The 27,612-nt window shown below is 35.8% G+C and overlaps 2 protein-coding genes across 4 annotated transcripts; one reads left to right on the forward strand and one right to left on the reverse strand.

Annotated features, from left to right (window-relative positions):
- Positions 1–1,909: 1,909 nt before the first annotated feature.
- LOC107766751 (protein LAZ1 homolog 1) lies at positions 1,910–21,002 on the reverse strand. Of its 3 annotated transcripts, XM_016585590.2 has the most exons (10): positions 20,617–21,002; positions 19,773–19,864; positions 17,910–18,431; positions 17,637–17,693; positions 17,104–17,212; positions 16,550–16,734; positions 16,378–16,466; positions 15,938–16,193; positions 2,673–2,918; positions 1,910–2,573 (listed from the first exon to the last, which is right to left on the reverse strand). In XM_016585590.2, exons 3-10 carry the CDS (start codon positions 18,123–18,125, stop codon positions 2,289–2,291), a joined length of 1,443 nt encoding a protein of 480 aa, XP_016441076.1. In that variant the 5' UTR covers positions 18,126–18,431; positions 19,773–19,864; positions 20,617–21,002; the 3' UTR covers positions 1,910–2,288. The 3 variants fall into 3 exon arrangements, with proteins under 3 accessions (XP_016441076.1, XP_016441073.1, XP_016441075.1); XM_016585587.2 differs by lacking the exon at positions 19,773–19,864; XM_016585589.2 differs by lacking the exon at positions 19,773–19,864 and having other exon boundaries at positions 20,612–21,002.
- Positions 19,096–26,933, forward strand: LOC107766756 (uncharacterized). The gene is made up of 6 exons (XM_016585597.2): positions 19,096–19,126; positions 22,311–22,409; positions 22,662–22,748; positions 25,221–25,269; positions 25,691–25,720; positions 26,548–26,933. Exons 1-6 carry the CDS (start codon positions 19,096–19,098, stop codon positions 26,570–26,572), a joined length of 321 nt encoding a protein of 106 aa, XP_016441083.2. The 3' UTR covers positions 26,573–26,933.
- The last annotated feature ends 679 nt before the right edge of the window (positions 26,934–27,612 follow it).

Genomic DNA, 27,612 nt, shown 5'->3' on the forward strand with positions numbered 1-27,612 from the left:
TAAGCATAAATAATCCTCATCCCTTTATCAAACTCAGAAGAATATATATCTCATCACTGCTTCTATATGTAGCTGAGATCTGTTTGTGTTGTGTGTGGCGAATATATAAAGTTGAAAAAGTGACAATGAGAAGGCGCCTACTTCTGAAACCCAAATTGAAAGGAAATAAGACCCACGATTTGATGTATAGCAAAAATTAACAGTCATACTCCTCCGTTATAATTTATGAGAAATTGATTTTGAATTTATAATTATTATTATGACTTATAGTATTTTTTTACGTTATTTCTAATGTAAATTTTATTTTAAAAAATTAAATTTTTTTATGTCCGAATGCATGATCAAAATTAAGAAGTTTGAATTCGAAAAGCAAAAAGCGTCACATGAATTAGGAGGTATAATGTTTGGTTTATCTTTTCTATTAATCTTTGTATAAAGTGATACATCGATTTGGTAACTTTATACCACGTAAAATATTTACACTGTTATTTCCGGATCGAATCCGGTTTAATGCGGGTACCGAACAAAAGAAAGAACATATATATATATATATATAGCATCAAAATGTCTATTTCATTCACCATATTCACTTCCCCCCGGGTACGGCTGTTTACCTAAAGTTTCTGTGCTTTTGCTTTGTTTCTCTTCTACAACCAATTTTAGTGCAATGAATCAAATGTCGAACAAGAAATAATCTATGCATTACTAATTCAGATATTGCTAATCCCTACTAATTCATGCATTATCAATCCGTGTATAACTTAATTTCGAACCAAAGTACATTTTAGCCCCTCCCGTTTTAAGATTATCCATATACTACATGTAATTTGGCATAATTAATATAGGACTTTTAAAGATAAGTTGCTCAAATTTTTAAAAAGAAAATTTTATAAAAATGTGTATATGTAAAACTATCAGAAGGTGAGCAGGCAGAAAGCCTATTTCAGCGAAATTTGGGCGCAATTAAGCATATTTAAAAGACAATTTTAAATTATAAAGAAACAAATTTACGCGTATAGACAAGCTAATAGATCAAACGTCAACTCTTGCCACAATAATTAAACACAAAAATCATTATTCTCTAAAAATAATTTTTAGAGGTCGTTAAATAAATTGTCCCCTCACCTATGAACACAAACATGGTAAAACTTGCTTTCAAATAGAACATAATAAATTACACATCGTAGGGCTGTGAATTCCATTAATTTTGTAGTGGCAAACCGAATAATTAGATCTCACGTAACCGGTGAATTTATTTATTGCTACTCAACAGTAGTTTATGTACAATAAAGAGTGGAACCTAATCTCACTGAACAATTTAAAGTACTTAAAAGAGTGTCTCATCTCACTAGTGGTTTACACGGACATCTTAAAATGTGACAATAAGTGGAAACAATAGATTAAGCAGATGCATTAATATTCAGATTACAAATGCATTATCAAGTTCAAGTAGATCCTCCTCCTTCACCTTTTACCAAATCCAAGCACTAATTGCAGGATAAAACCTTTGACAAGTTCAAGAAAATTACTTGTATCAACAAATTTGACTCCAAAAGTGTGCATAAATTCTGCAAGAATCAGCACTCATGCTACGAATTCATCAAAGAGTATCTTGATATCCATCTCCATAAATCCTACTCTACTGTTTCCAATTCACAACAGAGAGCTGAGAGGATGTGCAAGTTTTTTCTGGGTATCTTAATTATGAAAATATGGACTTCAGAATTCAGATTAAATGAACACGTTTTGTATAGGGAAAATTGAGTCAATTCTAAAAGACAAAATGAACCTAAAGGTGTAATCAAGAAGTAAAAACATGCCCGCATGCAGAAACGCTTGTAAGTTGACAAAACACAGATGACAGAACCATGTTGAGAAGTCCACCAACATGAAACAACTCCTCAAATAAGTAACATTTAGAAGAATAGTGCAAAAATTCATTAACAAGTGAAGTTAACAGTCGTACATCTTTTCGAAATCTGTCAAAACTTAGTAGCTTATGATTTTGTTTTTCCTCATCATGCAACAAACTATCTTATCAGTTTTGCTTCAACCATGTCATTGCCCAAATTTTCCTCCAAGCTTTACACATGAAAATCATCAGCTATTCAAGTCTTTACAGTACTTCAACCCTAGACAAGTGCCTTCTCAATATTCACGCGCACTCCTAAATATAGGTTACCTACCATATCATCTCAATGTGGAAATATGTCCACAGTATGGTTAATGAACAATATGGTTAGAAGTTGAAATCCACACTCTGCTTCTAGGTTAGATCAAATAGTCTACTATCTCCGTAGGGATGACATCCCTTTAGATTGATGATGTGGTCTTTTGCCATGCATCCCACTGTCGCTCATACTCCCTTCAACGAGATCATCATGTACTTCAGAGAACTCATTTGTCCATGAGTTCAGCGGAACAAGATAACTGTCATCCTTCGAGTTCCTCCTCCTCTCTTCATACCGTTTTACATTTTCTGATATCTGATGAAAAGTCCTATTTATTTTAGCAATTCCTCTTTCAACTGGTTCCGCAACATGAGATACTGTGAACCTCATATCATCAATTATCTAAAAGACGTGACATCAGAAAACACATCAGTTGCACAGCCAGAGAGAATCAAGAATACCTAAAACAACAAACGAAGACATCAAGGAATAAAATCTTACTATTTCACCACTTCCAACAACTACATCACGAACACTCTGGTGGAATTTTAAACGCTTCTCTCTCTCTTCAGGCCGAGAAATGCGTATACGGGTAGACCTTTCACAGTCCTGAACTTCCTCTGGGTCTGGTGGGGTGTCCAGAGCTGCATAATCTGACAGTACAGCAACATTCCTGACACATCTTTCTCCACGCTTGTAAGGCACTGCTGGGAAAACATAAAGATGCACCACAGCAGCAATACCCATCTGTTTTTACAAGAAAAGATTAGATAATGTATTAAATAATTGTCTAACATCAGGTCACCAAATAATTTGAAACATCACAAAAAGATCTTATCCAGCTACTTCTATTGTTCGCAAAAGGGTTTCGCTATGAAATAACAGGCAAAAGCAAAATAAATTGGTACAGATTGCCAGACCATATAGAACATTACTCCCAAGATAATGGCTCTGATGAGAAAGAAAATATGGTAAAACCTCCACCCAGTAAACATAAATAATGATCAGGGCACATGAAGAGTACGTTCCTGCCATAAGTGACTACACATTTTTCTCTACTCTGTTCTAAGAAGATATTTGTGGCAGCTTATAGCAGAATTTGTGGCTTTAAGCTGTTAAACATTTCAAGTATCATTCCTAGGCTTGATACTTTTCGAGCGCTTCAATACTGCCAATGGAATTTGAAAAACTAATGGACTCACATGTCAGAAACCCAAGCTGCAGTATTCCAATGTGGAAAACATAATCATACACAGATCAGGGATATACAATTCCATTTTGAGAGCATAATATATTCAGCTGTTTTTGAAGGTAGCGACACCGGAAAGGCACTATGCAGAAGTCACCTTTGATTTATCCCATATCATGGCATCACCGGGTCTTTACTCACATCAATCTCAACCTTCACTTCATCTGTCTGTTAATTTGCACAACCAACACTTCAGCCAGCAGATCAAGGGATGGCAACTGACAAGAGCAAAGGCATAAATGCACTAATCATTACTATAGGTAGGTAATTTTCAACTTTCTGTACTCCCAGTGTTATAATCTTACACTTCACAAGATTAAAAATTGTTAACTAGCCCTTTAAAGGGAATCCCGGTTCCCAGATTTCTTTGTTCTAAAATGCAGGTGTTAAGCTCAAAAAAAGTGTCACTCCCGAGCAAGCTAATTTTAGGCTAGGGTTCTATTGATCATATGCTTTAAAGACTTGGCATATCTTTATACAATTATACTTGTCAACTGCTAGGTTTACAAATGTCATGCATTGCCTTGGTATATGAAGCCTACTGTTGTAGTAGGTGATACCCCCAATAACTTTACGATGGGTTGCCCACAAAATACTGTAAAAATATAATTTCCAAAATTTACACTTTCTAGCGTACATGTGACTTAATCCTTATTCTACCAAGTTAAAATTTATATTATAGCTCATTTATATTTAGTTTTATAGGCATATTTTTCATTAATTTGTATTTGTGTTTTTTTATTTGCGATTGATTCATAAAATATACAAGGGTAACATGAACCGCTGCTACATAGGTTCATTTAGGATTATGCGTTACTTATATAAGATATTCAGGCATTGTTGACTGGCGTAAGATGGTCTACTTGTTTGGGAGCCTCAAAGTGTGTAGGAAAAATCCTCCTTTCTTGGTATCCCATTTTTCCTAAGGTTTAATCATTGAAAATATCATGCAGGAGCGCTAGGCATGATATTTTTAGTGATTAAACCTAGAATGAACAGAGTACTTAAACCTAGAAAAAATATGATACCAAGAAAGAAGGAAGGTTTCTTATACACACTTTAAGGCTCTCAAACAAGTAGACCACGTTACGCCGATCAACAATGCCTGGATATCTAATATAAGTAACGCATAATCCTCAATCAATCAATGTAGTTGTGGTTCATGCTTCCTTTGTATGTTTTATGAATTCATCACAAATTAAAATAACACAAATACAAATATAGAAAAAAAAAGAAAAACGAACCTAACTAAATATAAATGAGCAACAATATATAATCTAACTTGATATTATATGGATTAAAATCACATATATGCTGGAAAGTTTGAATTTTGAAAATCAAAAATTTTACACTAATTTGTGGGCACCCACTGTAAAGTCCTTGGGCATGCACCTACTACAACGGTGGGCTTCATCCACCAAGGCAGTGCATGGCATTTATTAACCTAATTTGGCAGTTGGCAAATATAATTACATAAAGACATGTCAAGTCTTTAAGTAGTGTTGATGCATCTGATCAATAGAATCTTAGCCTAAAAATCTAGTTTGCTTAGGACTGATTAAGGCGACACTCTTTTTGAGCTTAAAGCCTACGTTTTAGAACATGTCAAGTCTCACTCCCTGTACACTGTCCACACTGTCCTCCGTTGCAACCCCATGCCCCTATATATAATCCCCAACTTCATTTGCCACCCTCCTTTTATAAAACCTTGGCATATAAGAAGTTAGATCTAATCAGCCCATCTATCGACTCGACTGGAGATATAGATACCATATATAAACTCAGATCTGATATTCCATTAAAGCGAAGTTATGCTTCTCTCATGAACCACTAACTGCAAGGTTCAAGAGTAGTTTTGGTGCAAGATCAGATCACTATTAAGTCAAAATCAGAAGACCAACTCTGAATGTCATCTGCATTTTGATAACAAGTATCTTTCATGGAGAAAATTCAATTTCATTGAAGAGCATATACGACAGAGAAGGAGGAGAAATGTTGGCAAAGGGACTCTGCGGAATGGACAGTAAGGAAACTCAAAGTTCAATTGGGATAGATGGTGACTTGTACAATGAATAGTTAAGGTTTGTTCTTGTAACGAACCGACCGGTCGTGTTGAGCATTTGCACTTCGCTCGGTAGTTTACGGGCATGAGTAGCTCCGTATGATGTATTATGACTTATGTGAATCGTCGGTTTTGGTTTTCAGGTTATTCGGAATCGGTTTGGGAGAATGAATTTCATTGTTGAAGCTTTAAGTTGAAAGAGTTGACCAAATTTGACTTTTTGTGAATTAGACCCCGGAACGGAGTTTTGATGGTTCCGTTAGGTCCGGATGGTGATTTTGGACTCGGGCGTATGCCCGGATTTGCATTTGGATGTTTCTAGAAGGTTTTGACACAAGTTGGCAAAAATTGAAAATTTGAAGGTTTGAAAAGTTCATAAGTTTGACCAATAGTTGATTTTGAGGATATCGGATTCAGATTGTGGTTCCGGGAATTGGAATAGTTTCGTCATGTCATTTGGGACTTGTGTGCAAAATTTGGGTTCATTCCGGGATGATTTGATATATTTCGGCACGAGTTATGGAATTGAAAGTTCAAAGTTCATTTAAGTATGATTTGAGGTGAGATTCGTCATTTCGATGTTGTTATGTGTGTTTTGAGGCCTCGATTAAGTCCGTGTTATGCTATGGGACTTGTTGGTATGTTTGGACGGGTCCCGAGGGGCTTGGGTGAGTTTCGGATAGGTTTGAGTTGTGTTGCGCTCATTTTTGATGTTTCGACGTCGTTTCTTCAAGCATAAATGGTACCACATTAAGCAAATGAGCTCTAATTTCTGTTTTGATTGAAGCATTAGATCCGTATCGTAATTACGGAGCCATAGAAAAAAAAGAATCGTCGAATTTGGACATCGTATGAGGGAGTTATGCTCATTTTAGTGTCGGAGAAGAGAGTTGGTGCTGGTGTTTCGCAGATGCGAAGTTGGGTCCGCATCTGCGACTCCGCAGGTGCGAAAAATGGACCGCAAAAGCAGAAATGACAGCTGGAAAAGCGCAGGTGCGGTGTTTTTGTTGCAAAAGCGAAAATCCCTGTGTATAAAAAAAATCAGACTGCGTTCTTTTGGTATTTTGAGCATATCTTGAGTTCTAGAGCTCCGATTGCGATGATTTTCGCGGCGTTTTTCTCGTCTTTTCATGGGGGTCAGTATCCAACTATAAATTTTGTATTTTAATATGATCACAGAAGTTTATTTTTTAATGAATCCATATTTTGATTGGAGAATTGGGGGTTTTTTATCAAAAACATTTCTAAAGTGAATAATTGAGTTTTAAACATCGATTTGGAGTCGGAATTGAATGAAATTAGTATGGTTGGACTCGTAATTGAATGGGTTGTCAGATTTTGTGAGTTTCGTCGGGTTCCGAGGTGCGGGCCCGGGTTTGATTTTTTGGCCGATTTCGGGCTTTTGATTCAAGAATTGATCTTTTACGATCGGGATTGGTTCCTTTAGCATTGTTTGATGTATTTGAGTTGTTTTTGGTTAGTTTCGAGCCGTTCGGAGGTCGGAACACGCGGGATGGCATTTTTGGAGCATCGCTTGGCTTGCTCGGTATTGGAATTGGTTTGTTCGACGTAAGTAACTCTTCTAAACTTAGTGCTGAGGGTATGAAACCCCGAAATGCGTGTTATGTGATTGCTATTGAGGTGACACACATGCTAGGTGACGGGCGTGTGGGCGTGCACCAAGTGAATTGGGACTCAGTTGTTTCCATGGCACTGTATAGTAGTACCATTTTGTTAATATCCGTGTTTTCACCATGCGATAAAGTAAGTGAGCTGTCAATCATGCTAGATATCATGTTTAGGCTTTATGCCGATACTGTTGGGACCCATAGTGGTCGTTCCTTGCTGTCATTTCAATGATTTCATTGATATGTCGTACTCAGTCATATTCATGCATTCATATCATATCTCAGTCTCAATTGTTATTTATTGATACATCATATCATTGTTGTCGGGCTAGTTTCATGACATTGTGAGCCCGTGAGTGAGACTGGAGAGATTGATGACTGAGTGAGGCCGGGGGCCTGTTTGTGAGGATATTGATACTATAGCACGTGAGTTGTCCGTGCGGATCCAGATATTGATATTATATCACGTGAGTTGTCCGTGCGGATTATAGCGCTTGGGCTGTAGGAGCCCCTCCGGAGTTTGTACACCCCCAGTGAGCATGGTTGATTGTATTGAGGGATGGATCTTCCCTGGACATAGATCTTGTCCGAAGCATTTATATACCTGGAGATGGATCTTCTCCATGGAGCCGGATTGGCCTTCCTCGGTACTGAGTGACTGATGGTCAGTGATGTATATATTTCGAGATGAATCTTCCCTGGGCCGTATGGGGCATATATAGTACCGAGTGGTTGAGCATGATGAGTGAAAAGTGTGAGACAGTGAGATTGAGTACTCTGAGAGTGTGAGTACATGATTCATCTCTGAGATACATGGCATTGGTATGCACACATGACATACAGGCATAGAGATGCATTTTTTCTCATGTTGTACGGTATCACGTCATTCATGACTTTTTACACACATTGATATGTGGGCATAGAGAGGTATTTTACACTTGTTATCTGGAAAGAAAATGAAATATCTTATTTATTGTGGAAATGATATTTGAAAAAATTACAGTTTTCAACCTTACTCGTATTTTTGGCATTTTCGGTAAAAGATTTGGGTTTTTCACTGAGATACTTGAAAAGCATGACTATTATGTAGGGGTGGGCATATTTCGGTCCGAACCGAGAAAACAGACAAAACCAAAAATATTTTTATTTCGGTTTCTATTATTCGGTTTTTTTGGTCGGTTTCGGTTTAAAATTTTAAAATTTCAGTTTTTCGGTTCGGTTTTCGGTTATTAATTTATTTGGTTCGTTTAACCGAAAAACCGAATTATTAGCAAACCAACAAATTTTCGGTTGGTTTCGGTCTAATTTACCGAAATTTTGAAACAAAACCAACAAATTCGTCAGTCCAATTATTACATAGAGAGAGCCCAATATGATAATGTTCAAACCGAAAACCGAACCGAAATAAACCGAACCGAAATTAGAAAACCGAACTGAACCGAACTTATTTCAGTTCGGTTTCGGTTACTACTTTTATAAAACCGAAAACTAAATAACCGAACCGAATTTCTTAAAACCGAACCGACCGAACGCCCACCCCAACTATTATCTGGAACTGTGAACGAGTTGAGCATTTTTACTTCTGAGATACCTCTTTTATTACTTGTATTTATGCTGTTATGAACTGTTGTGGGATATTGGTATTGAACCCGACCTTGTGTTAGCTCGTCACTGCTTTCAACCTAAGGTTAGGTCTGTTACTTACTGAGTACATGGGGTCGGTTGTACTCATACTACACTTCTGCACCTTGTGTACATATTGTTGGTTGTTGATATTGCTGTGTTCGATGGGAGCTGGATTGAAGATGTACCTGCATCCCGGTTGTAGCTGCCTCTTGTTCGTGGTAGCCTTAGATCTATAAAACTCTATTTACGTACCTTTCAAACATACTGCGTATTTATTTCATTTCAGCTTTGTAAACTCTATTCTTAGAAGCTCATGATTTGTACTAACAATCCTTGGGAAATGTATAAAAATTCAGTAAATTACTATCGTTTGTTTGCCTTGTTAATATCATTGGAATTGGATAGTTACTAGTTGGCTTACCTAACGGGTTGAGTTAGGTGCCATCACGACTAGTGGATTTGGGGTCGTGACATTTCTGAAGCACAATAAGTAACTTTTGGTCCAATGAATTGTTTTACTTCTATGCATATTTTGGGAGTGCATAACCATTGCCTTTAACGAATGAACTCATATAACAGGCAGGAAATACTATTCAAAGTTGTCTCCCAGTCACTACAAATAGGATAAGGACGGTAGACCAAGTCCAGAACATCAGGCACATTATGTATGACTTCGAATGATAAGCATACGCCCGCAACAATTAACGAAAAAGATGTAAAAAAACTGAAAGAAATTTAGCTTATCCGAGCAGAAACCTAAATTTTTCACACAGACCACCCTCTACCTTGTTAGGCATTGTCCACTGCAGCAGGTGGTTATCTGTTCTCATTTTACTCCCCTTCCATACAAAATCTATTCTGATCATGTCCAATATTGTAACTATCTTGGAAAGCATTGGAAGTAATGTCATCATGTATGTAGGAAGGAAATCAAAAATTGCATTTATCAGGACAACCCTGTCACGAAGAGACAAATACAAAAGTACCCTCCCTTCCAGATAGAAAGTCTACTCTCAAACTTTTATAACCTACTTCTAGTGGCATTCCAGGGTAGGTTGTGATGAAAAATTCGACTTAACAGGTTGTCCACCAATCTTGTAATCCTATACCTCTTAAACAGGGAACATGACTTTTCATCATGTTGATATGTAAACTTAATACGGCTTAGAATATTTTTAGCGAAATGAGCCTTTGATATCTCAACCGGGATTCTTCAGCACCACATATTATTAATGTATCAACTATAGAATACCACTATATTTGTAACCCAACACAAAACCTCTTATGCTAGTTTTAGTCTTAACTTTATACATCATCTTAAGAAGGCCCTCCCAATACTAGCAAAAAGAGAAACAGCGAAAAGTTTTCCTGCCTTAAGCCCCTCTGTGCAGAGAAATCCAGCGACCATCAACAATTACAAAGAACACCACCCTAGACACATAACTGTATCCACCTGACCATTTGTGTCTTAAAGTCCCATTTTCTTCAACATAATCATTAAAAATAACCAACATGATCATAGTCTTCCTCAATATCTAATTTTCATATCAAGCGAGGTAGGACTATCTTTGCTCTACCTTTTGTCAACCTTTTACGAATTGCAGGTAACTCAAAAGCATTCCCATATAATTAAAGCGCTCTAAACAAATCGGCCTATAATCCTTTAATGTAGGGACTCTTGTCTCAAAAGATCACAATGCCCTCATTTTTCCATTGGCTCCTAAAGCATCACCTACCTATTAGGTCAGAGCTGTCTCAAATTTCTCACCTCCCACTCTTCGATTTTTGTCGATAGGGAACAATATGCATCTGAATTCCGATTAAGTATGAGTGACCTGATAAGCTTATTTTCGCCCTGCTGCTCAATCCATTGCATTCCAACTTAGTATCCTTATCTTCATCACTGCATTGGCCTTGACCATCATTGCTTATTTATGCCCTATTACTGTAGGACACATTTAACTCTAGCTTTTCAGCTCCCAGACACTTTCGCCTAAAAGTTGAAGTAATTCTGCAACACATCATTTTTCCTCCCCAAACACCTTGTTCGATCTTCTCAAATAAGGCAAGTCAACAAGTGCTTCATAGAAGCTCTCAAACTGGGCTCCCCAATGTCTACCCAATCCACAGACATTCTTTTTTTTTTTTTTTAATGAGGTAAGATTTTATTAGAAAAAACAGTATCAAGCTAATACTGTGATAGTACAAAGATAATGTTGGTTACAGAACACTAGAAACCTAAGGTATCAAGCATGTCCAGCATGTTTTGAAGAAAAGGACATTTTTCCTTATCAAAATCAATATGTAAGCACTATTCAAGCGAAAAAATTATTTAGGGGCTTGGACATCAGGTTTCACCTCGAGGAAATGAAAGTAGGTACACCATGTACGCAATTTAAGGTATTACCATGTTCCACTACTGATATTGCGCTTTTATTAGCCTCCTTTTACTCTAAGTTGTTGCTGCTCAGTGACTACTATTTAGCTGCCTATGTTTGGCTAGTCTTCTCAAGAGGAATTAGGACTTCAAAATTTCTGATTAGTAGTCTAGACTCTAAGGAGCTCTTGAGAAGCCCCTAAATCAATCTGTGTCGGTCATCCAGGATCATATTTATGTTGATGTATGTACCCACACTTGAATCGTTGGGCCTTTAGAAGTCCTAAGCCCTTGATTGACTTCTCTCAACCAAGAGCTTCGCTGGTCGCAATTAATTTTTGGGCCTAAATAATATCTCCATGTTTTGGAGATCTTTACATGAGCCTTCAATGTGTTTAATGCTCTTATTCTTGCTACCAAAAATCTCCTTCCACTACTCATGCGGTGTGATCAATGCTTAAACTTGTTCTGCAATTCAAATTTTGAACATATTTCATTTTACGAAAACATGTCCTAGCGACATGGATAACGGGCACACTGATCTTTGAGAAACGTAACATCTGCCTCTGCTAGAATTGACTCCTTAAGTTGGAGGAATTAATTCAATATCATATCTCTTCTGCATGAACCAGAATTTCCACCTTGCCCACTATCTCAAGTAGAATTACAACAACTTTTCTTAAATAAGTATCTCCATTACGATTGAATAGGAATTCTTACTCTCTCAACTTCAATGACAACATCTGATAGGATAGGCTTGGGGGACCACCGGACACAAATACATGCCCACTAAAGGTGCGCTCCAAGTCTTTTAGATGGCATCAGTCTCCAGAAATCCCAAGCATTATCACCATGTTCTGGTGTTCACCTTTCTGGTACATGTTTTGGCTGTTCAATTCACTGGCTGCTAGTAGAAGTCAGCAACCACCTGCGCAGAGACACTTTATGATTGTTCCAATACACATCACCCATAATAATTCCTTAATCTATGACCCACAAAGGAATTGCTTGTGATTCATCTCTTTTCCAGCAGCAACCCTCCACATTCTATGCACCCATCTTCTACTTTTGTGCTAGTCAGCCTCTCTTCTTCAATGTTTACCAAAGCCAGCAAACATATTTGCATTACTCCCCTTCCTAGGTTTGAATAAAGCTTCAAGCTCAACCACCATTATCATCTGACATATATGGCATCTTTGACTTCAATGTTATTTTGCAGCAAATCATTCTGCTGCAACCTATGTATGTTTTTAACTTGTAGCCTTCTCAGCCAACTGATTAGTTACTACCTTGATTCCAGTGTTTTTGAGAGCGAGAAGCGCAAAAAAGCGACAGGGGCTCGCCTCGCTTCAAAAGCGAAGCGCACGCTTCATTGAAGTGAAGCGCAATTCTTAAAAAACATAATGTAATCTTGTTACAAAACTTGCATACAACAATTGTATTATTCTTCTCATTAACTTTATCGCCATATCGCCAAGCCGGGTCTTTCTCTTTCGAACTTTGGGACATTTTTAAATCCCTATTAAGATATAAGAAAATCATAATCAAATAAACTGAAAATACATATAAAATTAATCAAATAAACTGAAAATATAACATATATATAATAATTAATTTTATAAACTAAAATACACATTAAAAAAATCAAATAAACTAAACTGAAAATATAACACACATGTATAATAATAATTAATTTTATAAACTGAAATACATATAAAATTAATCAAATAAACTGAAAATATAACATATATATAATAATTAATTTTATAAACTGAAATACACATTAAAAAAATCAAATAAACTGAAAATATAATATAACACACATGTATAATAATAATTAATTTTATAAACTGAAATACATATAAAATTAATCAAATAAACTGAAAATATAACATATATATAATAATTAATTTTATAAACTGAAATACACATTAAACAAATCAAATAAACTGAAAATATAACATATATATAATAATTAATTTTACAAACTAAAATACATATTAAAATTAATAAATAAGAAGAATAAAGAGGATTGGGGGGGAACCAACGCCTGCCCTAGCTGTGCGCTAGAGGAGAAAAACTGAAAAAGAGGAGAGAAGAAGAAGAAAGAAGAGAAGAATAAAAGAAGAAAAATTACCTGGGGGTTGAAACCCTAGCTGGCTGCTGCTGCAAGCGTTGGGAAGGAGAAAGAATGGTCTTTTCACTTTGGGTCTGTTTTATATAATAAAAACAAAGACCCAAATTTTTTTTTTAAAATGACCCCTCTGAACAGAAGCGCTTCTCGCTTCTGGGTCGCTTCGCGCTTTCTTGGCTGAAGCGATCGCTTCTGCTGGTCGAGTCGCCTCAGTTAGGAAAAAGCGACGGCTTCTCGCTTAAAGCGACGAAGCGCTCGCTTTTCAAAACACTGCTTGATTCTTGAATTTTTGTATCTTTCCAGATAATTCTGACCAACCTCAAAAAGTAAAACTCCAGGAAAATTGTCTGGCTCTTTCTCGTACCCAAAATACAAATAAATCTACCAAGATTGGGCAGTATAATAATCATACATGTTGCTTTTGTTTCATCAACATGACAAATTCCTCCCGCTCCTTCAGAGACCTCTGCATGATGCTGGTAATCATAGAGAAATGTTGTCGCTAATACTGATACAACTGTCGAAATTTTTCTTCTTTCCACCCATGTATATCAAGACGAATTTTCTGATCAATTTTCCAGGAATTCCTTCCCAACATAAACAAGTTTATTTCCACGATCCTAGTCATAAGAGTTAATTGATTTGCATTTCTTCAAGGCGTAACCTAGGACTCCACAAGAGATTGCTATATCATCATCTTAATTGTTATTTACATTTATCTTGAGTTTAAAAAAAAATTAGAAATGGAAAGGAGGCAGCAAAATTCATAAATTTCATCTAGCCAAGTGGTCAAAGGTCACCATGCCAAAGTATTTGGGTGGCCTAGGCATCAGAGATCTTTCCATCCACAACAAATGCATGCTGATGAAATGGCTATGGAGATACAATCAAGAGGAGAACTCACTATGGAAAGAGGTGGTCAAGGCCAAGCATGGATCCGAGAATCATTGGTGTACTAAGCAGTCCAAAAGTCCACAACACAACAGTCCATGGAAGAACATTAAGAAGCTCTGGAGTGAATTTTCCGGGAACTCCTACTTTAAATTGGGCAATGGCAATCACATAAAGTTCTGGAAAGATAAATGGTTTGAAGGATCCATCTTGATGTTTGACTTTCCTAGCCTTTATCGGATAGCTCAGAATCAAGATTTCACTATTTCTCATAATTGGCAAGACAATAGTTGGCACATTCTTTTCAGGAGGGATATGCAGGACTGGGAGGTTCCACAACTTCTAAATCTGCTGACAAAATTGGATGGCCTCTCAGTCAAAGAAAATACTTTTGACAGTATAAGGTGGGGGAGTTCCAAGGATGTCCTTTACACCGTTAAAGGAGGCTACACTCACTTTTGCTCCACCAATGAAATCATTGATAGATGGCCTTGGAAATACATCTGGAAGACCAAGCTACCTACAAAAATCTCCATTTTCAGTTGGATAGCCCCAAATGAAGCATGCCTAACACAGGACAATCTCAGCAGAAGAAGTTTTCAATTGGCCAACAGATGTTATATGTGTTTGCAGCAGCCAGAATCCAACAGAATCCAACAGGCATCTCTTTCTTCACTGCCCAGTTGCAGCAGATATCTTGTGTATGTTCTTTGCCATCTTTGGTTTAAGCTGGGTCATGCCTCAGAACATTAAGGATACCTATGAAAACTGGTCTTCATGGAAAGTTGATAAATCCATCAGTAAAGTATGGCAGATGATCCCTTCTTGTATTTTGTGGTGTGTTTGGACAGAAAGGAATCGCAGATGTTTTGATGGGATATCAATTCCAACATACGCACTTAAGGCTAGATGTCTTATATGGTTATATAGTTCGCAGAATTTAGCTCCTGGCAATTGTCCTATTAATCTTTTGGACTTCGTCAGCTCTTTAGCTTTAGCCTAGTTTTTGTCTATAGAGCTGACTATGTCTTTATGTATCTCTATTTTGTACTTCTTGCATCTTCTTGATGCCTTTAATACAATTCTCTTACTTCATCAAAAAAAAATAAAAAAAATAGAAATGATCTTCTCTTTTAGTTAGATACAGGGTTAATCTATTAGACATGACATTATCTCTCTGTCAAATAAAAGTCTAAACTTGTTTTATCTTTTTAGTTGGAGATAACTTTGTTTAAAAGACAAGAGTGATAGTTATTCTCTCTCTTTGTAGCTATTCTTCTTCCTCTCTGTTTCTACTCCCTTTTGGTACTACATCACACACAAGCTATACTTCAAATGTCAACTTCAGCAGTTAAGTACCACCTATGAGTAGCTCAAAGCAAACTGTTCCATGATGCGATTAAAATGTACAAGCCCAATATGTTTAGTGATATGGCTTTCGGCGTCCTCAATTTAATTTTGTCACTCCCCTTCCCCACACTTTAATTAATTCTAGGACATCTCAATATGAGCGAGTACAGGCATAAAGAGCCATACCAATTTATCAAAAGAATTAATCTATACACCCTAAGAGCACTATGTCCTTCACTTTAATACAGAAAAGTTCACAGCCAGACTGCTCCAGCAGCTCACTGATGCAAACTGAAAAAGAGCACATATTCTACAGCAAAATTAATCATTTTTTTTTCATGAACCTCTGCTGGCCCATGAAGTAGAAATCAGGCAATGATCAGTTTACAAAGATAATTACATAAACAAAACTGACCTCAAGACAGATGATATAGTCCAACAAAACTGACCTCAAGACAGATGATATAGTCCTGGATCCGTGTCTTCAATAATTGTGCCAAAGAACCCTTGAATGCTCCAAATGACAAAAGAAAGGCAACAGCTATACCTTGCCACCACGTCAAGAATACAATCGACTTGAATACAAGAAACTTCGCCAACGGCTTAATCGGTGCTAATTTATTCTTGGTGACTGAATAAAACTGCACAAGGCAATATAGAGCCCAGGTCTGGCTAAAATTAAGAACAACTGCCAAATACGGATAGCTGCAAGAATTAACACTCAGATTAACGACATGCTTATGCTCTCATGACATTTCTAATATGGTGGATAAATTGAATCAGAATCAATCCAGAGGCTAGGATAGAAATCTACAGTAGAAGAGTCACGAAACAGGTGGAATAAATACTGATATCTTTGGAGTATGACAGGAAAACCTGGTAGACTTACGCATATCTCCACTCAAATTTGCCTTCACCATAGATGCCAAAAAATTGAAAAACCATAGCCAGTAAAGCACATATCATCTTAAGTATCATCTGGAAAAAGAATTCTCAATTCAGTACATAGAAGCTTGACGAAACTCTCAAATCCAGAGGCAAATTACAAGAGGGGCACATACATATTGCACTATCCCAATTTTTACTGCTTGATAAAAGTCAGGACCAAGATGCCACTCCCTGATTATGCAATTCAATGGAAAAGGGTGTTCAACAACTCCATATGCATAGGCATCATCCAACAGAGGCAAGCTGGAACTTACAACACTTTGACTTTCCATAAATTCGATTGTGTTTTTCTCTCCACCTAGTTCATGTAGTGCATATGAGAATTATGTTTAAAGAAAGAAACTTTATAAACAAAGCTAGTAGAATTTTATCCCAGTAAGAGAAACACTGAGAGGGGAGACAATCATATAACCCCACTGCAAAACAAGTTGCAATAGCAACATGAATGGAGCAACATTTGGAAAAGGTTATGTGAATAATAAACACAAATATAGTGACACTATCAAACTCCAAAGGGAACCTTATCATTGACTGCCTGTCATCAAATTATGGCTGAGTAGATCTTGCAAGAAGCTTGTAATTAAGGCACTTAAATTTTCAATGTGGGCATTTCCCATGGGACAACTTAATAGGAGAAGAGGACAACAACCTATGTCTGAAGACATACCTAAGCAGGCTATCAGATACCTCTCGAAGCAATATAATGCAAAAGCCTCGTAACAATCACGTATGATCTCACAGTTGAATGCGGCATTCGAGTCCAGTAGAGATAAGAACTGTCAGGTAAAAGCAAGAACTGTGGTCAAGCATTGAACCACTCGCCTTACCAAATCATAAACATAAAGGACGACAACAAAATAATTTGTAAATTTAGGGTGATGGTCATACCTTAAAATTAGACGTATGATGTATAGGATGTTGAAGGATGCACTCAATTCAAGCTTAACTTAAAATACCATTGTTTTAAGATATCTAATTGCAGATTGCAGAAATGAGAAAACCTGAAGTGACTTGGATTTTCTTATCTTAGCACTACTTTACAGTACTGTCCTTGTCAATTAAGAGATTTAATAATAATAATAATAATAATAACAACAACAACCATTGGTCAACGTCTCAAATTGTGTATAACGAACTTCAAAGACCATTTCCAAAGAAACTGGAGAAAAAAGCTAGCAGACAAGCTAAAGGTTATCTTACCGATTCCAGTGCATAAACAGGAACCATTAAGATTAATCCAATCAAGAACTTCTGCTCCTGTGATAAAAATAATTTGGTCAGATCAGTTTTCCGAGACAATGAAACTAGGCAATGCTACAAAGACCAAGTATCTGTACAAAATAACAACACAAGCATGTACGCGATCAAGCACCACAAACTTATTACTGAAATGAACAGATCAGCACACCATAGGATCAATGATGTTCGCGAGTAAAAAAACTCCGAGAAGATTGAACAGGTATAAGCAAAAACCTCAGGCTGATGGTATGCAGCTAGATGCTCGACGATTAGATACATAGACAGGACTATAGCCACCAGTACGGAAAAACCAGCACTGTACAAAGCCCAGCTATAAAGTGGAGATGATCCTGAAACTAGGTTCAGCGACCACATTTTTTCAGAATTTCTTGACGATTCGACCAAAGTGATGGAAAATAGTAATGGAACCAAAATTCCCCTCCATCCCATTCCACTTTTTAACACACTGCTTCTCAGGATCTCCAGGAAATATGGCCTACAATCAGGATGATTCGAAACTCAACCAGATGCTTCCATGTCACCTCAGAGAGAATTAATCACTTTAGCTTCTTTTCTGGAAGAACTTTCCAATACTTTAATAAAGCAGGTTGCCTGAGTCTCTCAATAAGTTATCTCCACCAGAACCATGAATTAGAAAGCTGGCATCAGAAGGATCCTGCATAATACTTCATACCCATAAAAACACTGATGCCGAATGGGGACGATCAAATTCTCAATGTCCTGCCTTCAGGAACCCTGCCACAAACATTTGGAATGTAAGAAGAAAACTCTTATGCCTGACTACTACGATATTCATTATAAAATGATACGGGGGAAAGAAAAGAAAAGAAATAGAAAAAAGAAGAACATCCTCCATTGTATGTGAATATTTTAAGCATGACGTGTACTCTAGAGAGAGAGGGGAAATTGTTCCTCCTTTTTTCAATTTTTCGTCTTGCTAGATATTGTAACAGACTTTTAGATTCCTAAAAATCCTCTTACCTCGTAGAGACATGATAAATAGAAAGTAATAACCCATGATCCACTGTTTAAATTCAGTATTTAAGCAGATAATGGAGATGCATACCGAGTTTTCCTACTGTAACAAATTACCAGTATTAACCACATATTGGCACATCAATAAAAAAGTAAAAAGCAAATATTTTGAGCATGGCATGTTCTAAAAATGACACTACTTGTGCTCTTTCTTTATTTCTGCTTTGGAAGGATCATTACCAGACTCTTGGATTTCAGAAAATCCTTTTATCTCATAAAGACATAACAAAGAAAATGGACTAACCCTAGATCCCTTGTTTGAGGTTAGTATTTAAGCAGATACTAGAGATGTCTGCAGAGATCATTTTCCTAAATGTACCAACTGGCATTGTTAAACCAGAGGCAGATCTAGGATTTCTAGTACATGGGTGCTGTGTTGATCCCTATTCCTCTTGGTAAATAATTCAACCTTCAACCAAGTGTGCCATTCGGCATTCTTGGAGGATGTGTGCCAAGAGTTAATATTATACCAATTTTAAAAAATATGTACATAAAATATCTAATTTTGCGGAAAGACAATGGGTTCACGTGCCCCACAATGTCCCCTATAAATTCGCCCGTTGTGTTAAACCTGATATTCACACAGCAATAAGCAAAGTGAAACGAGCACTTAAGAACTATCAATACTCCAATGGTTCACCTATCTTGACAAAAAATAGATTATCTGTCCACGCATAGACATCTCTCCTAAGTTCCCCGAAGAGCAAAAGAGAAAGAAATGAAAGATGTCTATGGTATAAACTCAAGGTAAACTAGATGTCACTATGCTTCGGAGAGCAGCATGTCAATTTTCTCTCTTTAATTTTGAGCTCCTTAAGTTGCATTGACATAGTTGTTCTTCTTTCCTTTCCTGTAGAGGTTTTCCTTGATAGTACAATGATACTACTTGATCAAACTTCCTGTCATCTAAATTATGAAAATTAAATTTGAGTCATCCATGATCTGTAAAATTCAAATCCAGCTAGATGTATACTACAGCACTTCCCATATTATAGACTTCATAAAAGTATAATGCCCAGTATCAAGCAGAAACTAGAGTACCTAAATGCTTTCCGACACAGAATCCGACCCATTATGAATGGTCAGAAAATGAAATTGATAAAACCCTCTTGTGCTCTGAAACAGGTCTGGCACTGAAAATTTACAGGGAAAACAAAATTTTCATATTTTGCTTTATTGTAGCCAAGCAAGTTATTCCACCCAGCCAACAAAGTTTTAGCATGGATTGGAGAACATATCGAGTCATAACAGACAAATAGCTATGTGTTTAGTTCCCTTTAAAGCAGTTCAAGGGCTCAGTATACACTTAACTATGTGTCAACATAGTCCAAAATATCCCAAATCACCAAAAGAGCCATATAACCCCCACCCCCTAAAAACAAAGGAACAAATTTGTTTTCTGCAAAGCAGCAATGGATTAAAAAGCAAACGTTTGCAGATATAAACTCTTAAACCTACCACCTCTTTTGATTTGTCTCAAATAATTTTTTTTTTTTAAAAGTACCACCTCAACGCAACAATGTATATATTTTCTACTAAGGACTAAGGAGCAACATATTAATTCACAAATCAGCATACATGTTAATTCCACCTCTTTTGATTTATATAACATAAACTAAAATTTACAGGGAAAAAGAAACCACCTCAAAACACCAATTAATTTTCTAACAAGCAGCATAGATTAAAAACAGAATATCATACAAATAAATTACTAAATCCATCACCTGCTTTGAGCTTTCTCGCAATAATTATCCAAAAGATAACCGAATAAAAGCAAATAAGTTAATTTTTTTTTTTAAAAGTTCGTCTACAAACTGTAAAGAGAAATAATTTATGCACAATACAAAAAAAGAGAAAAAAAAAGGAGAGGGGAAAGTTACCGAACCCTAAAAAGTGAACAAAGACTGGTGTAAAAGGGAGGCTAGAACTTGATGCTTTAACCGATCATATGGTGCTTGAAAGTTTCCAGAACAATGCTGTAAAAGGAACAAATTTATGTAACAACTTTTCCTACGATATTCAGGATTGAATGGCAGGTGTTTGTGAAAAAGGAGGTTACGTATTGCAAATTGTAAATAGATTTTGGTCATGTGTTAGGAATGCTTCATTTTTAGCTTTTGCTTCGGCAGTTGGAGAAAAACGAAATTCGAGAATAGACTATGAAACCGATGAGATTAAAGTGACAATTCATCTGCAAATCATGGTATCACGGCAAGTACCTGACCGTTGATTTACGGGTCCGCTTGTTTTTTAATTTATCCGACGGTTGATGTTGATCAAGGTTTGTAGTTTTAGCTTCACAGCGGAAATACTTTCGTTTTTATGGGGAAAGTGATTGTAGCATTCCACGTAAGCATGACTACGTGGCAATTAGGTAGTTTTAAGGTTACACGTCATGCTTAGACTGTGGGATTGAAAGAACTATCACTTGACTAGTTGTTTGATTGCTTAATTATGAAGGAGGAATACGACACTTTAAATTTGGAACAACCAATTGAATAAACAAACAGTACAGATACTTTAGGCTTTAATTTTCTTTTAATACGATAGGATTATGGGGCTGACTCCATAGATGATAGATAGGAGAGTAGGAGAGGAGCTATGCGAATCAAACAATCTTATACTTTTCGTAGATGTAATGTATATACTATATAGGTGTGTTTCACTCACATTTTTTTATCTATACGTGCATAACATTCTTAAATATTACTTTAATAAATATATATTATGTATATTTTTTTTAAAATTATATTGGGATTAAAGAAGAAATTTAGTCAATAATTTTATTTTATTTTATTTACTAGCATCAATAATGCCTTCCAAAAAGGAATTTAGTAAAAGCTAGAGAAGCATCATAAAGCACAAAATTTTATTTTGGAGACCAGATTTTTTTTTGAGAGAGATAGAAGAAGAGATAGAGAGGGGGTGGGAAATGAAGAGGACGATACAAGGAGAGAGAGAGAGAGAGAGAGAATAGATGGGAGAACAGGGTTTAGGGGATGGGGCTCTAAATTGGCCTTTTTAAAATTAAAATATTAGATAACTTGGGGCTATTTCTTGCCATTAGTTGTATGGAATTGTATCTACATGCCAAATTCTCTTTACTTTTTTAGTTTAGTGAAAAGATTGAATTGGAATTTAAGAATATTGGATATGTGATGCCTTGTTCTTTTGTAATGAAATTATATTGATTCGAAATAAATATTTCATGAAGCGATTTATGTATTGACTTCAGTTACTATTTTAAAAGGGTTTTTTGGGATTCGCTCAGGGTTGGGCACTATCAAAATGTACTGAGATTCGTGTGGGCTTGGTTCTGTGAGGCTTACATATCAAGTGCTTGACTGTGTGTCCTAAACACGTCTAATGCCCAATGCTCGGGGTCTAGGCTCGCCCAATAATTATTGCTCAAATCATGTGTTAAATTTCCTAATTAGAAACATTAACCCTCAAAATTTTTTAACAAATAAATGATTAAAGTTATATATATATATATATATATATATATATATATATATATATAGGAATACGAAGACCGAGAATATAAGGAGTTATAATATTGCATATTTACTAAATCAGAACAACTCCAAGGTAAATCTCAAATACCCTTCTCAAATACCCTCTTCTCATTCTCTCCGTTCTCCTCTTCCGCTTCCGGCTTCTTTCTAGTGAGATATTGTACTTTTCGCTATTGCCAATCTGCCTTTCCTCTCAGCTTTTGTTTTCAATTGTAGTTTTCTCTGCTTAGTATTTCTATGTTTTTCCTTGTAATTTTTATTTGTTTGCTTGTTATCGGCTTTTCGTTTTCCTTTTGGGAATTCTCTGTTTTTCTGGTGATGTTTTAATTTTTAGAGCTTCAATCATCTTTTCTGTTTGTTCCGAATAATCTTTAATTAACACCTTCGTTTCATTTTTCGTCTGTTCTTTCAGACATTCTCAACAATTGTATAATTTGTGACGGAGATGACAGCCGATGGCTGCTGAAAAAGGAGAAAAACACAGTCATGTATAAGCCGGGTATACGTTAGTTTCCTATTCTTTTGGTGGCATATATTTTTTATTTTATCTTTTTAGACATTTTAGTTGTTGGATTTCTACATGCATGTCTATAGTTTAGCTGCATTTTGTCATTCATAGTAGGTATTGATCCTTATTGCATTAGCTAGTGAACATTCTTTATTTCCTTATTGCATCAGCTATTGAACATTTTTTACCTGGGTACATTGGCCTCTTAACTTTTGTAGTATGCAGGTCATTCAGTCCTCATAGATAAGTGGTAGTAGTAGCTTTTTCATAGATGAGTAGTATTTAGTAGATCTCTATTGTACTGGTGGTATCTTGACTTCTTTAATACTAACAATATTAGACATATCGGAATATGGGAGAAACGAATATGGATGAATGTGTATGACAAAATTGAGATCTTTATAGTTACTTATATTTTGTATTTTAAAGAATTACATTGACTGAATAAGAAGGGAAAATATATTTCTCTGACAATCAAAAACTTATTCATTATGTCAAAAAAACAGCATCATAATCTACAAAACAGACATGACACTGGCTTCAATTTCTAGGGTACAAGTGCACATGAGCTGTTTCTCCTCGAATTTACTTGAGCAATCTGCCATGGTATCACGATTCCTTTCCTTCCCTCGTTCTATTCTTGATGAAATGTTCTCGTACCTAGTGACATGTCGATTTGCAGTGGCATGTTAAATTGGAAAGATTAATTTTCTAAGCTTTCAGGCATTTACATTGAGGTGATGACCATTGACCTTTAGATTTTGATGAATTTGGTTTGCAATATTTTTAGTAGAGTTTTCAGCATAGTTAGTGAATAAATCTTATTGTGATTAAAAGTGAGCTGGTCAAGTTGTCTAAATCTTATTGTGATTAGTGAATAAATCTTATTGTGATTAGTGAATAAATTTCAAAAGCTGTAAAAGATGAATTACAATTTCCCAGAAAGAAACTTTGAAAGATTGCAATTGGCAATTGAACTAAAATTGTACATGAACCATAGTACTCAAAGATTTCTTTCAAGAACCTCTTGGAGCATGAATGGTTAAATTCATACGATGGAGGTGGGTGAAAACATGGATGAGGAAAACGTGAGGGTTATATCCACTATTTCATTGTGTCCATATATACTTGGTCTTTCCTTTATGTTAAAAGTCGAGGCATGCAATATTTTGGGTGGGAATAGCTTTCAGCCTTGTGGAAATTCATGTTTTTCTTTGGAGTTGAGTGTGAGGCTATCTGTTATCCTCAAATTTTCCTGGGAGTGATTATCTTTTTTTTTTTTTTTTTTTTTTTTTATTTTCGCATTCGTTAGATATGACCCTTTCTCGATGGTGTGCACTTTGGTGTGTGTAGGATCAAATGTTTTTGGGGAAGTTTCAAAGCTCTTTGCATATGTTGGATTAATTTGCATTTCAAGTCTGATATCTCCTTATAGAAAGGATGCATGTCATATAAAAATTCTATCGAAGCAAATTTTGTGTATTTTCGCTCAAAGAAAAAAAAAAGATTTTTTAGATTATTTAACTATTCCTGGTGTTTCATGAATATGCCACTAGAAAGATTAAAATGAAGAGATCTAAAAGGCCTCTACAAATTGGATGTGCAGGAAAGATCGAAAGTTGTTTTAGCTTCAGTCCAAACTCTTGGGACACTGCTCCCTTCTTTTTCCTTTGGTTTTATTTTATTAAAGTTTTTGTTTCCACATCTGTTTTTGTTTCCATATTTTGTTTTCACGTAGAAAGGAAAGAAATAAAGTCTCACTTGGCCTTAAATGATCAAGTTGAAATAATATAAGTGTATGACAAGAAAATGAGGTTAAAACAATAGGGAAACTGCACGGGCAAAAAGCAAAAATTAAAAGCACAGAAGAGTAATTGAAAGTGTAGTACTTCATTACGCATATATTTAACTTTTCATGAATATTTTGTTTTATAATTCATGACTTGGATATCCTCTGTCTATTAACACTGAGGTAGTAAGTTGTAGTATGGCGACAATTACAAATTTTTTGAAGCAAAACTTTAGTTATAAGTTCTTTTGGATTATATAATTCATTTATTTTTAATTTATAATATAGAGTTATTCTATACCTTGGTGTTTGTACGAAGCATCTCTATCCATTCAAAGATTAAGCAACTTGGGTGTTGTAATGTCAATCTTTTTTTAATATAAAAAGAAGAATTTATTGATATGAAGTGTCATAAACCTTATCTCCCTAAGAATTTATTAATTAAGAGAGTACTGTGATTGCCCATGAAAATTACCTCTGCACAAATACAGTAGAAAATGGCTGCAATGCTTGATACATAGTTGTCATGATTTTCTGAAGTCTTCTGTATAATTCTGTATACAATTGTATGCTCTTTAACTCGTAATCGAACGATATGTTGAAGGATTAATACAACTTGTTAAGTAGAGTTCATTCAAAACTTTTATTTTCTTGATGCAATTTGAAATTTCTAGATATAGGCTCACGTCAGGTCTATGGTGCATTTCTTCTTGGCAGCGGAAGGTAAGCATTAAAGTGAGTTGCTTTATAATGCAGTGCATTCGTTAAATGAAGTTTGTGCATAATTGTACATGTGTGCATTTACTATATGAACTTCTTGGAATAAATGTGCACTTGTAAAAGATCCTTAAGTTAGCAAGTAGTGATAGAGTAGTTTTTGTTTTCATGGTCAAATAGTGAAGCTTCTCTCTCTATCTATTTCTCTATCTCTCACACACACACACATACAGACACTTATATATGTAGAAAAGTGGGGTAAATATTTTTCTATGACTTCTCTTTTTCTTTTTGCTTGGGTGGGACTTTAGAGGTTGGAAGTGGGTGATTTTTCATATAGGAGACAAAGCATTATGCTTATCCTTTGAGAATTTAAATGTTGAATGATACTTTAAAAGAAGAAAGTTACATTTGCTTCTTTTTGCAGATTCTATGTAGAATCGAGATGTCACAGCAGGTGGTAATTTTTTGCGCAAATATTTTCCCATAGGTGATTTATTTATTTTTTATTATAACTTATCATTGCCTTATACCTACGCGTCCCGACTTCTCGCTCACAAGTTGTGTGGAGTACTAATGGTTGTCCATTCATCTTCTTAATCTTTAAAAGTTCAAGCGATTCAAACTTTTAGCTAACTTAATTATGCTCTTCTAAATGTAATTGCTATATCAAATAGTAAGAATAGGATTATGTAATAGACCTCAAAATCATAGTTATGTAGTGATATTTATTATTTTGGTCTCTAAAAACAACTTTCAGTTGAGGAGTTCTATTTCTTGCAAGTCTATGCAGCATGATCGTTATAAAGAATGACTAAATTTGGTACCTAAAATAATATAGGAGGATAAATGTGTAGAGAGGTGAGTTGAGCTTGAACCCCCATGTTGTTACCTTAACCGCAAGGATATATTTGTGGTGCATTCTGGCATTGGTTACAAACCAGTAAAATAATGTAAAAATAAGCCGTGTAGCCTTATGCTTTGTCTCAAATTAACTATATCAATGGCATTTCATTTTTTACCTGCATTTATGCGCTTCAGAAAGTTTTAGAATAGTATGTCATGTTCTTTTAGAACTTGAATACAGGACTATGATTTTCGTTGTTTGTTGAGTGACATAATAATTGGTAGTTTTTTCTAGATCACATGTTAAAATCTACGTTCACTATATAAGCGCATCAGTTACATATATGTTGTATACATCGTCAGTCCTACTCATTGAAATTTTATATATTTGTTGTTACATTTAATCTTGAACTTTGGTTAATCGAGTATCTTTTCCAGTTTTTCATCACAAATCCTGATGTAGCACTAGCAGAGAAAGTGGGCTCTTTTTCTTGGATATGATTACGAAAAAATAAAAGGAAGCAGTACCATCAAGCCATCCTTGAACACTACTTATGTGATGCAACAATACTTATGTGATGCAACAATTTCAATTGCCAATTGTTTCTACTGTTGCATTCTCGTGTTCCGTTTGAGTATATTATAGTTATTGAAATGCTTCTCCGATTCACTATAGGTATTGAAGGTCACTTCATTGCATGCAAAAGCTATGCCATTTGCTATGCAGTAAAGAGACTGCTTCAACATTTATCCGCATAAAAATTGTTTTAAAACATTATCACCCATATTCCATCAAAATGGGAACTCCTACAAATTTTAGTCAATGTATTTCTACTTTTTTATTTATTAAATCCAATATAATGTCACGTGGGACATATATCTTTGTATACGGTCGAAATGAATTTCAGTCTTGGTATGTCCGGTACGGTTCGAAGGGTGGTGTATCGAAGTAAGATCCCGAAGAGGGGCACGAACTAACCTAGAGCCCGAGGAGGCCGGTCCGTGTTGAGATCGATATCATAATCAAACTCGAACAAGAATCGAACCATGGCGCGGGTAGATCTATCGTGCTGATAATCCAAAAACCACCCTACATCGACCTGGAATCCATCCGAGGGCTCGAACCAGGATCGGGCTCGAACCAAGATTACGAGTTCGAGCCGAAATTAAGCTCGAACCAAAATCGAGGATTCTAAGCAAGATCGAGCTCGCAAACAAAAGCCGTTGTAATACAACTAGGGGAATCTTGGCAGAAATTATGGAAAAACTGATTTATCATGGGTCTTCCACTGAATGTTTATTTTATTATACTTGGAGCCAAACCCCTTCACTATAAAAGGGCTTGTTTATCATTCTTGTAGGGCATCTTTTTGGAGATTTAGACTATCTAAAACTGTATTATTTCCTCTAGAAGCAAGAGTGATCTTTCTAGTTTCTTAGATTGATTCTATTTTGTTAAATCCTAAATTCACTGTTCATAATTGATTCGTCTGGATTACGTTT

This window comes from Nicotiana tabacum, chromosome 12 (genome assembly GCF_000715075.1).
Source record: "Nicotiana tabacum cultivar K326 chromosome 12, ASM71507v2, whole genome shotgun sequence".
In the NCBI taxonomy this organism is placed as follows: domain Eukaryota; kingdom Viridiplantae; phylum Streptophyta; class Magnoliopsida; order Solanales; family Solanaceae; genus Nicotiana; species Nicotiana tabacum.

Coding starts and splice junctions, on each gene's coding strand:
- LOC107766751 (XM_016585587.2), bottom strand. CDS start 18,125: ATGGGATGGAGGGGAATTTTGGTTCCATTACTATTTTCCATCACTTTG. Junction 17,213..17,636: donor CTGTTTATGCACTGGAATCG/GTAAGATAACCT, acceptor TTTACCTGACAG/TTCTTATCTCTACTGGACTC. Junction 16,467..16,549: donor AAATTGGGATAGTGCAATAT/GTATGTGCCCCT, acceptor TTCTTTTTCCAG/ATGATACTTAAGATGATATG.
- LOC107766756 (XM_016585597.2), top strand. CDS start 19,096: ATGGGTGCTGTGTTGATCCCTATTCCTCTTG. Junction 22,410..22,661: donor CTTCTTTCTAGTGAGATATT/GTACTTTTCGCT, acceptor CTGTTCTTTCAG/ACATTCTCAACAATTGTATA. Junction 25,270..25,690: donor TTTCTTCTTGGCAGCGGAAG/GTAAGCATTAAA, acceptor TTCTTTTTGCAG/ATTCTATGTAGAATCGAGAT.